Genomic DNA, 16,842 nt, shown 5'->3' on the forward strand with positions numbered 1-16,842 from the left:
CCAAAATAATTACAAAACAGGTGTGTTTTCTGTAAAATGACCTCTGACATTTGAATTGAAAGACCAAACTGACCACTATAATTAGTGATGTTTTGAGTCTTATGAGAGAGACCACAGCTGTCCACTGACAGTTTTCTTTTTGTTGTTCCAGATTTTATGTTGTTGTTTTTGTTGATTTTTTTGTTGTAAAAAGCTGTACATTCAGTTACTGTGTTCCTGCAGGGCTTTGAAATGAAGTTCAAGCAAAAAATATGTACTTGTTATGTCACTATTTTTAAGATGGCGTATTCATTTCCATTTGAGTTAACAGAACATGTGGGTGGCTAATATGAAATATATGTGCAAAAGCAGGATACATGCTGAGTCTAGTGGTTTTTAAAAATTTGAGGCCATCAAAGCGTGATCATGTGGTGCAGTGTGAATAGTTTTAACTTGTAGCAAACTCTGAGCTGCAACTGTTGGGAATAATAATGTCACTGTGCAGTGGGTGAAGAGGGTGGCTGGCGAGGATCAAGCCCATGAACCACATCCAGAAACATTGTAACCTTCCTGTGTAGAAGGACTGAAGGTGTTCAATTTCATCCCAGCTGACGATGGCTCTGCTAAAAAGGCAAATTCATGTGAAGCGGGTCTGGCACCTTTCTGGCTTTCCCTGCCAACCCCCAAACCACACATTAGGTGACAGATATCATGTGCATGCCTCCACAGGACAGAACGAGAAGCATGGCCCCTTGCTGGGCCAACAGAGAAAGGTGCGGCAATCAGATGATGTCTTGTTAACTGGGAATATCCGGCAGCGAAGACCATTGCAGATTAATGTACAGCAGGTGTTAGGTGTCTAGAAAACCACCAGCTCAAGAACACTCGCTGAGTAATTGACAGTGCAGGTGCATCTTGGAGCACAGCCAGCATGTGGGGCTGCTGTAATGTTTGTAGCTGCATGACATTTTACTTTTAGGGTTTAAGCTATTACATAAAAGGCCCCCAAGCACTGATGAAAAGCTCGATGCCTGTGAAATTCCAGACTTGCATGTAACATATTGCTCAGTCATTATGGACTTTTGTTTCTCTTACGCTGACGGCTATTAATGTAATTTCATAAATTCAGTTTTTGGCTTGTTGAGCTAAAATAGAATGGCTTGGTAAGGAGTCTGTCTTTATCTACTTAATCATGAAAACCTGATTTAGGTTTCCTGTGTTGATGTTGAGCAGTCCAAGCCAAGAAATACAGAATAAAGTGGAAAAAGTCCATCACTGTGGGCAACACAGTTGGAATAATGCCACATGATGTTCATCCATATAGTGCAAAGGATTAGAAGTTACTGTCTCATAGTAATAATAACAGCATTACCAAAGCGATGCAATGAACAGGTCGGGACAAATTTACTCAGTTTTAATTACTAAAAACTATATCACAGATGATGTGTCCATAGATAGTAGCAAGATATGGGAAATTTTCAATGCACAGTTTCATTAAAAAAAACCAAAGATACAATTTGCATGAATTGGATATGGTCAAAAGAACAGCAAGTGACCAATCCCTGATCCAATCTGTGTTAAATTTACTGTTGCTGTAACTGTGATGCCTGTTTTATTCCTTGACCCGTGTGGCTGCTACTGGCTAGAGGCCCTTGCTGGCTATCAGTCTCCACAGCTAAGAGGATAATGTGTTAGTTGATATCTTAGCTCAGTGTGGTGCTGAAATGGGGAAAGGGGGACTTTGGAGGAGGTAACGATGGACCACTTTGGTTTCCCCTGAGAAATTGGAACTCAGGTCCAATCTCAGAGGGCCCTGACTAGAGCCTTTACAGAGAAGAAACCTGAATTGATTCATGCAGACTTGTATATACAATATATGTATATTTTTGTTTAGAGATTTCAGTTCAGAAATGTCCTCTTTTGTTTGTTGTCCTATCAAGAGGGTCAACTTCTGTAAAATTGTGTTGTAGGAAATCAAATGTCTCAGTCAGGGCTCAGATAAAATATATGGGAAGAAAGTCACACTGCTGATGTTTTAATGTCTAATATAAGCCCATGAAACATGACTTCGGCTCACTGCCTGTGCAGGGTGAAATGAGTGCGGACCTGATGCCAGGCAAGAGTCTTCTTTCTCTCCTCTCACTGAGCCTTTCCAGTCATGGATCACAGAGCTGGAGAAGCAGCTAATAGCTCTCTCTACCTGGGCCTGTGCTAAATACTCCCCCCACTAAAATTATTCCTCTGGGAATCAATGGGCCCATTCTTTTGTGAGCTGTAGTTTGCTTGATGGTCCCAACTTCAATGTGAAACATTAGACAGCAATGGGGAAAACATAAAACATAATACTTGTGTGACCAGTTTGTCATTGGCTCTTCAGTGGCTGTGTTAAGAATTTTGCCCAAGATTGTAGACTCAGTGACGTGGAAGCTAGTCAGGGTGAGACTCTCCATAGATTAAATTACAGTGCTGATGCGAAGAAGAGGAGAGCCTTTTAATTATTTTTTTTAAATTTTATATACTGATTATAATGGGTATCACTATAAATATTTGGATGCTTATTATTATTTGCAGACATATAAACTTGGAATAGTCAACTCAAATAAAACTTATACTTAACTGACATAACAATGTTTTAGACATTCAAATGAATTGACTGCCTTGTTGATGTCAATTGCTCCACTGTTTGTTGCAAAATGTCATGAAAATACTGGACAAATGCCACAATTGGCCATACAATTTGGTATATGCCTTGAATTGCAACACCATTTAGTACATCACTTCACAATGTCATCATCACTCAACCTTTGGTGTACAGTCATTTGAATCACTCCACAGCAAGAGGAATCTGGGTGAAAATTCAGACTCCTCCAGCCTCCTGTACAAATTTTCATGTTCGATCTGTATCTGCATGGAGTCACTTTGTTTTATTGCAGTCTAAAAAACAAACCATATTATCAAACTAGTGATTCAAAAAGTATAGTATAAAGTATAAAGTATAAATAAAAAGAAAAGAAAAAAAAAAGTCCAACAAATAACCAACCTCTTGTAAGTATCAGCTGGAATGGGCTGCCAATCTAAAAAAAATGACGGAACTAACACGGTTTATGATGTTTGCAAATAATTGCAAACACAATCCTAGTTTTATTTAAAATGCTATGACATGCAAACATTCTTCCTATATAATGTAGGCATGTTAGCACACTGACCATCTCACTGTATGACCATACATTTATGTCTAACAAATCATCTGGTACTTGGTATGAAACACATCTATTAAGGCTAATTGTATAACAGAATCAAATTCCCTTTCTTGCAATGCGGTCAAATGCAGCACCTTAAGAGCAAGGATCAAAAATGAACCACAGTCTTCTTGTCTGCATCCCGTGTTTTTGATTGAGTTCCACAAAAATGTCTAAAATATAAAACGAAGTGCAGCATTTGGTGGAAAAACAAACTTCTCTATTTCAGCCCTTCATAATGCTCATTGTCTATTTTTCCTGAAGCCCTTTTTAATCTTCCAGTATTTGTTTCTTTCACTCAACCACAAGTATCACTACCCTTCACCCAGAGCCTAGCCCTCGACCACAACATCTCTGCTGTCTCGCCACAATAACCTGTTTTGGATTTTTGCTCATAACCGCTGGATTTCTAGGGGTTGCTGGCTTCTCAGATAAATTATTGGAGATATGCTCAGACTTTCTCAGCTGATGACGGGAGCCTTCCTTGAAACCAGAGTCACCAAACCACCAAATCATGCTCTTAAAAAGCCTCACGGCATCAATGAATCAGAAAAGAAATGCAGAATGATGTAACTTCAAATCAGGCATTTGTTTTATCTCAGGAGAATGCTAAACTCGCGCAGAGTGGCACAGTACAAATTAAGCAGATTTAGACTCAAGTGTTCACAGCTGACCAGCAGAGTAAAGTATCTAAATCAGCTTAATGCAGCTAAGCCTAAATATTTAAAAAATCAGTTGTAATGGGCTTCTCCCCTGGCAGTACCATGCTGTCCAGAGTCACTGTGGATATAAGCTGGAAAATTCTGACTTTTGATGTGTGCTTTCCACAAGATGTGAATTTTCATGATAATGACCAAATTGATGCCATTATCCCACCATGTCTTCACAAACAGTAAACATGGAAACCTGCTAAAACTCTTTTTTTTAAAAAACTTTTACTGATACAACAGTTAGGATCTGGATCTCACCTTTATAATGCTCCTCTGTCACAGGCCTCTGGTCTGCTTGTCAATTTGGTTACAATTTCTGAGTCTTTGTTTTCTTTCAATGGATGCTGATATGAGTTGTAAAGAGGAGACACTTGCGACACGCAAGTCTCTGCAAAAGTCACACATGGTGGTTTAGCTCTTCTGGGATTTGCCCGGGATCAAGCCTTTTTACTTGATAGCATTATGAAACAAAAGGACCCTTGCTAGATGGTCAATAAGAGTCAAATTGACCTTCATGGATCTGCCTGAATGAGGAGTGCAAACACAGGCTGAATAGGAAGAGAAAGAAAAAGGATAAGTGGCTGGAACCTAACCTTGAGAAGGAGAGATGGTATAGATAGGTATAGCTTGGCGATATAACATAGAAGCACACCACTGCAAAAACAGGAGGAGCCTGTGAACAATCAGCTGAACAAAAACGTCTAGACTAAATTGGTATTAATGTCAGGAAAATAATTTTCAAATAGAAACAAATGAGCCTAACTTGGTTCTATTCCATTTGTGTGGAATTTAAGCAACACAAAAGACCCTGCCAATAGGTTGAATGTTATAAAGGCTGCTGGCATATTGGATTGCCTCCCATATTCGATTTTTTGGGCTAACTGTTCACGCTGTTTTTAGCAAGTGTCCAAATACGATCTGGCTCTGTTCAGACTGGGCCACATTATCTGCCGATCTGACAGGTTGCCGTAACAATGACGTCGGGGCTAGAAGTTTTGTTACCTTAACGTAATGGCGATGTCACTGTCTTGTAGAGAAAATCTCACACACACCAGACATCGTCAATTTCATCCATTTTTTACTGCTCCGTTACGCTCTTCCTTCTGGCGCCTTGCTCTCATGACATCACGGACCGCCATACCCGATTGGACTGTTTGGAGCTGTTTAGACTAAAACACATCTGTCCATAGCCGATATGAAACTACCTCAAAATTGTGGTTTCAATCCGTTCCACAAAAATCTGATATCATGTGGCATGGGACTGTTTAGACTACAAACGAGAAATCCGATATCAATTAGGATTGGATTAAAAATTGGATATAGATGACCAGTCTGAACAAGGCCAAAGGCACAGCTTAAACTGTTCATATAGTGGCTAGATAAACAGAGCTGACTGAGATTCTAGTGTTATAAGTCTTGAGTAACAATATGGACAAAACATTTTTTTGGAACACTTGTTTCAGTGTGATTGTAGTTCTTTATGTATTTACTTAAAAAATGGTAATGCAACCATCACTAATGTGGTTGTCAATTTTAAATTACCTTTTCAAGACCATGTGGGAATAATGTCATGAGAGGTATTGCTTGTGCAGTGCATGGGACAAATATGTACCTGATTTGCTACTCAAAAAAAAAAAAGATTTCTTGCTCCAAAGGACAGAACATGTGTCAATTGGTCCATTATATTTTTTAGGTGTGGCTGTGTGTGCTGACCCCACTTAGTTGGCTTTGTTCCTCAAGAAACGTCATCAAATGGAGATCTTATCACGGCTGTGGTATAGTCAGATGGCAACAAGCCAAACGCACATGCTTTTCCTTACGTTTCTCGCTGAATGGAATATAACTTATTTGTTGGTCACGTTGGATCTGAAAGTGACGAGAAGAACATGTGGAATGTTAAGTGCGGTGTATCAAAAAATATCAGGGAATGCAGCTAGCCACAGGGAGCTCGTAAAATTAACGATCCAGATTGGTTATTGCACAAAACAAAGAGAGGAGAGAATAGACTACTGTTTGAAAAAAGCTTCAAGTTTCTATGTGTTTTACAGTCTGATGAATCATAATGTTTAATACCAGGCAGGCTTTACATCCTGGACGATAAATCTGGACACCTGCCAAGAAAATACATGGAAACTGCTTTTATTTGATTGACTTAAGGAAGATAATTAAGGGACAGTGTATTTTATTCAATCTGCTCCTTTTTTGTGCTTACTTATGTTGAGACATACACTATGAGTCAAAAGATTGGATAAACCTTCTCATTTAATGGTCTTCTTTATTTTTATGATTGTTTCCAATGTAGATTCTCACTGAAGACATCAAATCTACGAATGAACACAAACAAAATTATGTGATTAAATAGTGAAATAACACAGTTGATGTAGAGATGTGTCTGCTACTAGAACTCAGTGTGGAATTTATCTGAGCTATAATCTGAGATACTGTTAACTTGCAATTTCTGAGGCTGGTGACTCGGATGAACTTGTCCTCAGAAACAGAGGTGACCCTTGGTCTTCCATTCCTGGGGCTGTCTTCATGTGAGACAAATTCCTTGCAGATACATGCAAAATTTTTGCAATTTCCTAGATTAGCTGACCTTCAGTTTTTCAAGTCATTATGTACTGTGTTCAGTTGATCCATTCTTGCCATAATATAGATTCTAATGGTTGCCAAATACAAGAAGAAGATTCATACTTTATTAAACCTGAAGGTGGGAAATTCTCTTTACACTCTCCAATACAGGTCTCCAATCAAGGGCGCCTTGGCAGTGGCTGGGAGGTGAGCTGACACATCCCACCGTCAGCTCACACTCCAGAGGATGTCTTGGCGGGAACGGCAATCAAATCGACGATAGCTGGGTGATGTCTGGTCTTCAAGACATCTGCTCTACCACTGAGCCACTGCCGGGCTGTTTGCTATGAGGAATTTAAAATAAAAACCATTTATAGTATTCTTTTACAATTTTTTGTTTGCTATATAATTCCAAATTTAAAATGTGTATATCTGTATATATGTTTACATTTTTTTATGTTTTTATCTTATTTATCCCTAACATCTGTAACGCTTTATTCTTAAATCTAAGGTCTGTCTTCTTATTCTGACTTTGTCTGTGGCGCGCTTTAGAGCAGAGCTCGCTGGAACAAGACTTAATTTCCCCATTGGAGGTCAAAAAAGTATTCCGATTCTGATATCTTGCTTCATATATTAAATGTATTCTTTGGTTTTTATCAATCATGTAGCAAGTTTTTAAAAAATAAAGACAAAACATTCAATGAGAGTCAAGAACAGCAAACCCCCCCCCAAAAAAACAACTGGATTAGCTTTAAGTTGATTGAAGATATTTCACCTCTCATTCAACCAACTTGAGGAAATCTACTTGATTCTTTTAATCTCTTCTTGATTTACCTCAACCTGGATGACTGAGACCCTACACACATTCAATGAGAAGCTGTGTCAAAATATTTGACTGGTAGTCTATGTTATTTCCTAAAATATTAGAATTTTAAATGGTTCAATGTTAATCACTAAGATTTAATGAAAGAATTACTAAAGATTTAATGAAGGAATTGGGTGTCACCATGTGACTCATTTGAGTATACTGAACAAAGCCTAAAGATGCTGAATAAAATTATTGCTAGACGAATCTAAATGAGTGTCTTATGTGCACAAAAGAGTGCTGTGCAGGGATACTTGTAAAAAATCTGTCTGAAAAGGCCTCAAATTAATATTACGACTTATCTTTCTTAAACTACAGTGTCTTAGGTGAAGAATGTAAAGCATTGCAGTTGTTGAAGTGATCTATTCAAGTTGTTTCATTCATTCATCTTTTATACCCGCTTCATCCGCTGTTGTGTGTCGCAGGGTGCTGGAGCCAATCCCAACTGACCAAGGTTGTGAGGCAGGGGACACTGTTGTGGCGACAGCAGTGCACCACGGAGCCACATGTATACACAGACAAAGAGACATGCACACACTTACACCTATGGATAAATTAGGACTAGCCAATCAACCTGACGCGCATGTTTTTGGAGATCGGAGGAAGCCGGAGAAACCAGAGAAAACCCATGCAGACACAGGGAGAACACGCAAACTCTGCACAGAGCCGGACTCCAACCTGGATTTGCCTTGCTGTGTGGCGACAGTGCTGCCCGTTGTGTCACTGTGCTCTTCAATCTGTTTGAGTTTATAAATTTCCCTGATAAATACAGTTGTTGGAGGAGATTTTTTCCATGGTCCCAGTGACTTGCAATGATTTGAAGGAAGTCATGACTGAAGTTAGTCTCTGCTGTAGTTGCACTGCAGTTTTTCACATTATTCCACTTTAGATCCTTTAGCTGGTTTGTGTATTCCTGGTGGTTAATGTGTCCATTTCTCTAAGAAGTAGAAATGAATTCTGCTGTTGAATAACCTTGATTAGTTGCTATGGAATGAATGTTGAGACCATTTAGAAATGCGCTGAGGCAATCTAAATCTGGAAAATATCCAAATCCATCTAGCTGGCCAGATGATTCTGTGGTGCCCCAGCACTGCTCTTGTCCATGGTAACAATCTCTGCCCACCAAGCAAGATAGAAAATCCAGAAAAGCTGCCTGGGGGAGCTGTACCGCCTCTGGCGCCTGCATGAGTGTGTGATAAATCCTGGCTGCTTTGAAAATAATTAGCACAGGGATCAAGTTAGGGCAGTCTCCCTGGTTTGGCGCTGAAGAGGAGACAGGTGCCATCAGAGGCCTAAGCCACTGAAGCTTCACCCAGTACAGAGTAGCCTGGATGAAAAAATGTCAACCTCGACTGACCAAAGAAAGACCTACTGATCAGGGAGGTCTTGCTCCTGTATTTCTGCACCTGCTACATGCTTTCAGGTCATGCTGGAGTCTAATGGGCATGGACTTGTATGTGATTTATAAGAGAAGGCAGCAACAGACAAGTTCAGATTGAGCAGTGGAATATATCCACCTCCAAGACAGAACTATTGAACCAACCTCATACCTCATATCATCATGATTCACTAAGTATATTCAGGTTAGCATGATGAAAACTATGCCAGATCATCTACCAATGTGTAGAAAAGCTATCAGACATTCATATAAAAAAGAAATTGAAACATTTATAATCGGTGATCGGTGAGGTGTGCACAAGTCGGGAAAATTTCCAACTTCACTTTTTTATTTAAAATTCTTAACATGCCTACATTTGAGTACAATGCTGTTAATGACAATAGAGGCTGTCCAAAAGTCTCTGTCCGCACATATGATTTCTTTTGATGACAAAGACACACAAAAGACATATGGTCCTTGGAGAGACCAGGAAGGTAGTGTTTTGTAGACCACTGGTACTTTAGTAATAGGTTCAGGACATCCCCTAATTCAAATTTTCTAATACAGCCATGATGGTCTGAGGAAGTCAGAACCTCAGAAGTGCGCAAAATTGACCGGTCTCCATATTTTGTTTCTTACTTGTAACAGAGCTTCCCATGCCTGCTTACCCTCATGGAAATTCCTCTCAGAGTTTTGAGCTTGCAGTGAGACTATCATTGTCCAGACACATGACACAGGACCATAAATTTCCACTTTCAGGAATCATAGGGATCCCTGTCTATGGTCACTCACAGGACAGGAGGGACAGGAAGAGAGGCAGTCCCCTGAACAAAGCAAATGGAAGTGGGGATCCCCTCTCTTTTCTGAATTGTGGTGTTCAGTGTTGGGAAAACCAGAGAGTTGAGATGTTCTCATGTCATATTTCCTATTGTCTTTTGCCCTTGGGTCAGGCCTTCTCTTTCCATCCCATGTTGGCAATAATATCACTTTTGTGGTTTGAAGGGAGGCAGCTGTCCCCTAACTGGAGAAAGCAGGTTCAAACCATGGTTTTTGGCAGCTATGCTCCACAGTCCATGACATTGCATTTTGAACTGGATGTGAAGAGGATGAAGAAAGACAGGAAAGCCCACTGAAATTCTGGTGTCTAATGATCTTGGATAATATTGACAGTAGTAGAAATTTCCTGTACTATGTACTTCTATTCTCCTTAAATTGTGGATTTGTGTTTTTTCTTCATATGCTGAAAAATATGTTTATAAACTATGATTTTTATAGAGTGAATCACCAGTGGTGTGTAAAGTACTTGATAAGTGCTCCACCATGACTAAAGCATGAGCTGCGAAACATTTAAATACAAGTTTAATACTTTAGTGATAATAATAAAATATAGAAATCCTCAAAAAATTTTGCTTTTACCTTTACATATTTTTACATTTGTGTGTTGCCTTACGTATAATTACTGCTTTTACATATCAATCAATCAACTTTCATTTGTCAAATGCTTAATCACATCATTTTGAATCACTTTTACAGAGAGAGAAACCCAACAGAACCCTCCAGAACAAGCATAAGCAACAGCTGTGGGGAAAGAAACTCCACGCAGGAGGCAGACTCTGAAGGGCAGGCATCCACTTTGACTGGTTGGGTGGAAAACAAATACAATGGAGATAGGGACAGGGCAAGGGAAAGTGAGACAGGGATAGACAGACAGAAAGAAAGACAGAGACAAAGACAGAGACAGAGAGATAGTGTGGCAGGTAGGCTGGATAGAGACGTTGTCTGGAGTTCAGACACAGCCGCTGAGGTGGGGATGTGGTGCCGTTCACTGATTCCTAGGTTGTTGTCTTCTTATTTGCTCTACACCTGTGAAAGAGCAGCATATTGACGGCTGTAGTATCTTGTAAACACATAAACACTGAAGGTTCACCGGTGTATGAGTAAGACGGTAATTATGAATGTGAAACAGAGACTAAGAAAGAAAGAGAAATAACAGAAGCTACTAAAGCAATTAATGTAAAACATTAATTAGCATTAAGAAGTTACAAAACATCCAAGCTTTACTGTCCCGGAGGAACATTGGTCTACCACTGCATAGACAGTAAATACAACAGAGTAGTACTAAATCTGTTGTAATACCCAGGTTGCCTTCTGTTGTCTGTCTCACTTCATGAGTACCGTAAGATACATTGACTGTGTAACAGGACCTAGGATGGCTTTATTTAGCCTGTAGAGGTGACATCAGCCTCAGGGATGTATTTCAGGCTTTCATTGCCAAAAGCCTCATATCCATATTTTCCCTGCATCCAGATTTGCAAAGCTGCCTGCAGGTAGCTTGGCATGCAGCATCTGTGTGAAGAGATGATCAGAAAAGAGTGGACTGGCGATGCTTGCTTCAAGCCTCACATATCAAAAACACCATATGCATGACAACAAGGTCAGTCCACCTTAAAACCTTGAAAAAATGCACTCACACTCACTTGCTAAGTGTCAAACAAAATAATGACTTACTTTATGCCAGGAAATCATCTATGCCAGACTATCTCAATAACAGAATAGCAACACCTAGCATATCATGTGCAAACACTTTTTTCAATAATTAGCTGTTGAGGGATGGTAGTACATTTTGTTTATTGAAGTAGTGAGTTTTGATTTATTATTTCCTCGTACAGAGGAAATGTGGACAGTTATTAAACACCTCATACTCAGAACATTTTTGCAACAACGGACGAAACCGGAAAGAGCTCTTAAGAGGGAAACCCAGAAAAGAATGGGGATAGTGAGTGTGCCAGTTTTTTAGGAAGTTTAATGGAGACAACACCCTGCATTTGTCAAAGACTTTACTTAAGGTCATGATGCGGAATTGATGAGGTGATGGTGTGGTAAAGCAGCGGGGCTGTCTTTCTCCCACACGGGTCAGCCATAGCAGCAACTTTGTTCAGTTGGGCAGAGCTGATACACGGAGAGACGACTGATGAAGCACATGTGCATGTCAAAAAAATATGATGAATTTATTCCAAACTGTGAATGGCGACATGCAATTCATTGTCTGCTGCAAGAGAATAGGTTCAGTCTCGCAAAGACATCAGCCTCTTAAATATTGTAATAATAAGCACTGAAAATGTAATCAGGTATATTTTAAGGGCACAACAATTTCCAGTTTTCAAAACAAACAAACAAACATTCTGAGAAATTTGCACAATGATTATTTGGTCAGTTTGTCAGGAACATTCATTTGACTGAGATACTGTATTTCCTTTCAAAGTTGGGTTTACGGAAACCACTGAAATACATAAATAAGCCCTTATTTTGAAATTAGAGGGCAAGCTCATGCCACAATGAAATACTCAGATGTTAAATTTTAAGCTTTCATGTTGTTTTATATTGTTGCAACTACATTTGTTTAATTTTTTTGGTTATTTAAAGTGCCCAAGGCTCTGCATAATTATTGATAATTGTATGTCATGGAAGTATTCTACATTTTTACAATGTGGGATATCTGCAGTAGCAGACTTTCACTGGTTTCTCCCAGTGAATATAAGCGTCGGAAAGAGGATGGCCATTAACTTTGTGTCTGCACTGACATCGGCCACTAACCAAGGCTGTCAAACAGACATGAAAACATGCACTTAGGCAAACTGCACACTCCCTTTTCCCACATCCCATCCCAGAGCCCTTCATGTTGTCCACACAATGGAAAGCCAAACACACAAGAAAGATTTTTCCATGCAAATGTGAAATCCATACATGAAAAAGAAAAACATGCAGTTTGAGATTCTCGGTGCACCCAAAGAAAACAACACTGTCTAAAGTGCTTGTGCAGCCAGCCAGTCAACCTTTCAATTATTCTGCCAACAGTATATCAACTTGACAAATACTAAGGGATGTGACCCCTTGATCTGAGCTGAACCCAGCCTTACCTCAAAACTGTGGACAGTCGGGGTTGACGAACAATAATCGAATCCTTAAAATAAAACAGTTAGGTCATTCAGTAGCGCCAATCAATTTGACAAAGGATAAACAACTCTGACTTCCCTTTTTTATTACTTGGCTAAGATCCGACACAAAGTCCGCTTTAGTAAATGGGATGTCAGGAAGGTCATCTGTAATTATATTCAATCACAGGGTGGGTCATTGTTTGGATTAGCTCCACTCATATCAGTTCCTAGATAATATGGTCTTGTGTGGCATCCAAACTTCGACAAACCCTAAACAATCACCAGACAATTAACAGATGACTTATGATGTTTTAAGTATGATGCAGCCACGCGCCTTTATTTCATGTAGTCAAAAACAGTCATCTTTCTCGATGGATTTCTTTTAACATTCTAAGTAAACACTTGGCAGTAGATAGCATCGACAGTCCCAGTGGGCAGGGGACAGGCTGTGGGAAAGTATATAAAAGAAGAACCAAAATGACGATCGCTCTTCAGATGTGAATCTAATTGTTGCTGTCTGAACACCTCCTCCCAGTCTTAGAGACACTGTCGTCTGAAACACACAGATGCTGTTAGCAATCGTCTGCTGATGGATAGTGCAGTCCCTCCGCTCCAGAAATTAGAAAGCTGTTTGGCTTTAGGATAGTGTAACCCTGATATGACACAGAACTTATAATCAGCCATGGAATGAAGAAACAGAAGTTTAAAATAAGATGTTTTGGCTTTACTGTATATTTCAAATTCAAGGCTAATATTCCTTGCTGAACTTGAAGTCAAAACAAAGGAATATGTGTTATTCAGTATTACAGTGGATCAGTTCAAAATTTTCTTCATACAATGTTCCACATTATTGTCTTCCACTCCACCCAATGTTATTACAAAGAAAACTACAGTAATGGATCCAAATTAAGAAGACTGTATCTTCTGGACTGCTTTGGCTCTATGCAGGAGTGAAGCCTGACTAAAATCAACGACTGATGCCATTAAAACATGCAAAAAACGAAGAAGAAAGAAAGACAAATGAGTGGAGTGATTGTTTCAGGTTGGCAAACAAACTGAGCACACCAACAGTGTAAAAGAGTCTGCAAGACACACAATACACTGTACTTTCATGAATAGTCGCATCCTCATACTAACTTGCTCTCAATGACAACAAGGCAATTATGAATGCAGTTAGCATGCCAAAATATGCTAATTAGTGCATTACAGGGTTTTTGATTAACTTGCAGGTGTTCAACCATGAACACCTGCCCACCATAAAACATTAGAAGACCTACAGGTCCTACAGGTCTTCTAACCTGTTGGCTTGAAGGTGCAGCTTCAATATAAAGGGACCTTGTCTGCACAAATTGTTGAAATTGCAGCGGCAAGGGGTTTTCTGGAGCAGGTCTATCACTTTAAGGTCCTAGTTGTATTTACTTAATGCCCAGGTTGTAGATGCTTTTCAACACTACCAAACCAGGAAAATAATATTGATAATGAATGCATTATTTTTGGCATGTAGATCCACTTCCTGCTTGGACAGACTTGAGTAAAGCAAATGGCACAATCCTCTTAGGAAAGATTTACATGTCATCAGATTTTAAGACCCTGTATATTTAAGACTTGACCCTTTTAAGTTAACAGAACTGTTCAGAGGTCTCTCCTGTAAATTTGATTGGCACTGCCATAAAACTAAAAGGACCTATTGGCAGGGGAACCGTTGGCAGAAAACAGACCAGCTGAGTTTGACTCTTCAAAATTGAGATGTAGCCTAACACTTTTTAAATGAGTCACAAAACTACGCCATGCATTTGCCAAATGCCTTGACATTCTCAGCAAACCTCCCAAATACAACACATGGTTACATGAGAGGCCTACATGTTGGTGTGAGACTGCGAATGATGAATGAGGGACTCAGAAATCATATCCTCAGTAACTTTAATATTAAATGAGATTGAGATGTTTGCTTTTTGCCACTTTGGTACAATTTTTATTGCCAACTCTGCAATTAAAATGGATTAAAACTGAGGCGTGTGATAATAAATGTAATATTGCTTTTCATTCAGTTATAATTGCTGTTTCTTCCTTCCACTTAAGTGACTTTTGAAACCAGCCTCCAGCAGTTTGAAAAACTTTGGTTTTACATGGTTACATTACAGCTTTTAGCCCAAGTGAAAGCTGCAGGGCTTAGTTTATGACAAACAAAATAATACAGTTCTTTACCATTTAGCTCTTGACTTTGGGCAAGAGTTTGAACTTAACTGGGCCAAACCTAATTTTTCCTTATGGGCATTCATTTACCAGCTTTTATACATTAACGAAAAACAAAATACTAACTTAACTCCAGATTTAATGTACCGTTCGTGAAAATGAAAATGTATATGGAAGAAAACGGACACTGCCAGAGTCTATAGCCAGGCACAAATTAAATATTCTGTGTAGGCTCTTGAATCCTTTATGACACACACTGGTAAGTTTTGCATTTATATAAAATTGGTATCCAAGGACATAAAATAGATCTAAGATGGACCAGGATTATACAGTGAAGCAAGCCATTTTCTAGATGGAGAAATGGGAGAGCCTTAGGAACGTGGCCTCAGACTTGGCACAAACATGGAAGACAGTCACGAAGCTGAATGTGGGCAATAAACATCAAGTCACGCAAATGTACTATTCACATGCAACACAGTTGGTGATTCACTTAACCGTCTGGTAGAAATCTTATTCCCTTTAGCTTTGGATACATATGGCATCATTTCTAGTTACAGCTGAGTGCAGACAAACACAAGGGCGGCCGAATGCAGGTTATCAATATAATATTCACAATTACACCATGCAGGGAGAATCCAAGTAAACCATTCTCACTGCCAACTTGATTTGAGACAATGGAAACCTTTTGGTCTCCCCTCCCTTTTGAGCAGTCAGAACACTGCTCCCTCTTTGCGTCAGCGCTGCTCCCCTATTAAAACAATATACAAAAAACTGTGCACTAATGACTAAAAGAATTAACAGTGAGCCCCGGCCATGTCTCAAAAGGATACCTCCAGTTCCATATACTGAATTCTGTGCTCTGCAACTGCGGTCTCCATGAACACCAGCACTGCCAGGACATAAACATCAACATTAGGACCATCTGCATTGGAGGTCTTTCATCAAAAAATTACAAGTTCACTCCTACGACTGGCTGAGAAGGGAAGGGCTTAGTAGAGATAACACAACATTACAATGGATGAAAGAGTGATGAACAGCAAAAGAGACAGAAATAGAGGTAAGAAGTCTCAAACGTGCCTTTCCTCAAACAAGTGATTTTTTAAAATAAAGTGACAAAAATTTGCAGCGTCCCTCTGGTCAACTGTGATGATTGCAGATTTCCTTTTCAGTGAACTCTTCTTCATACCGACTGAACATAGAGGATGCATTTATCTGTATCAGCTACCTTAAAGTCTCAATTAGATGTTGAAAAATGTTCTTTTGCACCCACCCAGACATAATTTAAAGCAACTGCAGTCTTAAAGTCTAACTGCACATGTTTTCTATCAGTGAAACAAAAAGGATTTTATTACTCAACAAAAAGGTCTATCATCCGCTCCTTAATGATGTCAGACAATGAGTAACTATATCAACCTCTGAGTGGAAAAAATAGTTTTAGCAGATGTAAGTTTGACCATTGGGGTTGCATTAAAACATCATAGCTGTTACAGCTTTGTTGTGACTGTCCCTTGAAGTGGTAAACTGTTTATACAACAGAATATCTAAGCATGCTAGTTGATGTAAGGTCAAATATGTAAGTTAGAAATGGGAAAATATTAACACATCATTGCAATAATTTTGAGACTATTTTCAGTAATTGTAGATGGTTTATAGGGTAGCATGTTGAAGACGTGATATAGAGGGTGACATCTTGGACTTTAAGAACAAGTGCCACGGCAACAAGGACTTCATCATCTAAATAATGACAAAGAGATTCTTCCTCATCATGAGGAACAGCTGGCAGTTTCTCAAGCTCTCCTCAATTAAATGTCTGACAACTGAGCATCTTTCTTTTTTCTGCAGCTGTCTCAAAAGATTGGCATAGTAACTGTTATAGTGTAAGATTTTTCAGGTATTCTACCAGCTCTGCTACCTTTTATATCCCAAACATGGAAGTCATCCTTTGGCTCATGGACCTCACTGATTCCTGTCT

General features: G+C 39.3%; 1 protein-coding gene across 2 annotated transcripts in view; it reads left to right on the forward strand.

The window, feature by feature from the left end:
• The window catches only part of wnt9a (wingless-type MMTV integration site family, member 9A), a 34,121-nt gene extending 27,306 nt beyond the window's left edge, over positions 1-6,815 (forward strand). The window contains exon 6 of one of the 2 annotated variants that reach the window (XR_011038825.1): positions 6,671-6,787. Coding sequence is in view for 1 of the 2 variants with exons in the window: in XM_068340552.1 (XP_068196653.1) it covers positions 6,671-6,715 (45 nt within the window). In the remaining variant the exon portion in view is untranslated. Of the gene's footprint in view, positions 1-6,670 lie in introns of both variants that reach the window. The other variant, XM_068340552.1, reaches the window with a different exon arrangement.
• Positions 6,816-16,842: the final 10,027 nt, after the last annotated feature.

This window comes from Antennarius striatus, chromosome 18 (genome assembly GCF_040054535.1).
Source record: "Antennarius striatus isolate MH-2024 chromosome 18, ASM4005453v1, whole genome shotgun sequence".
NCBI lineage: Eukaryota > Metazoa > Chordata > Actinopteri > Lophiiformes > Antennariidae > Antennarius > Antennarius striatus.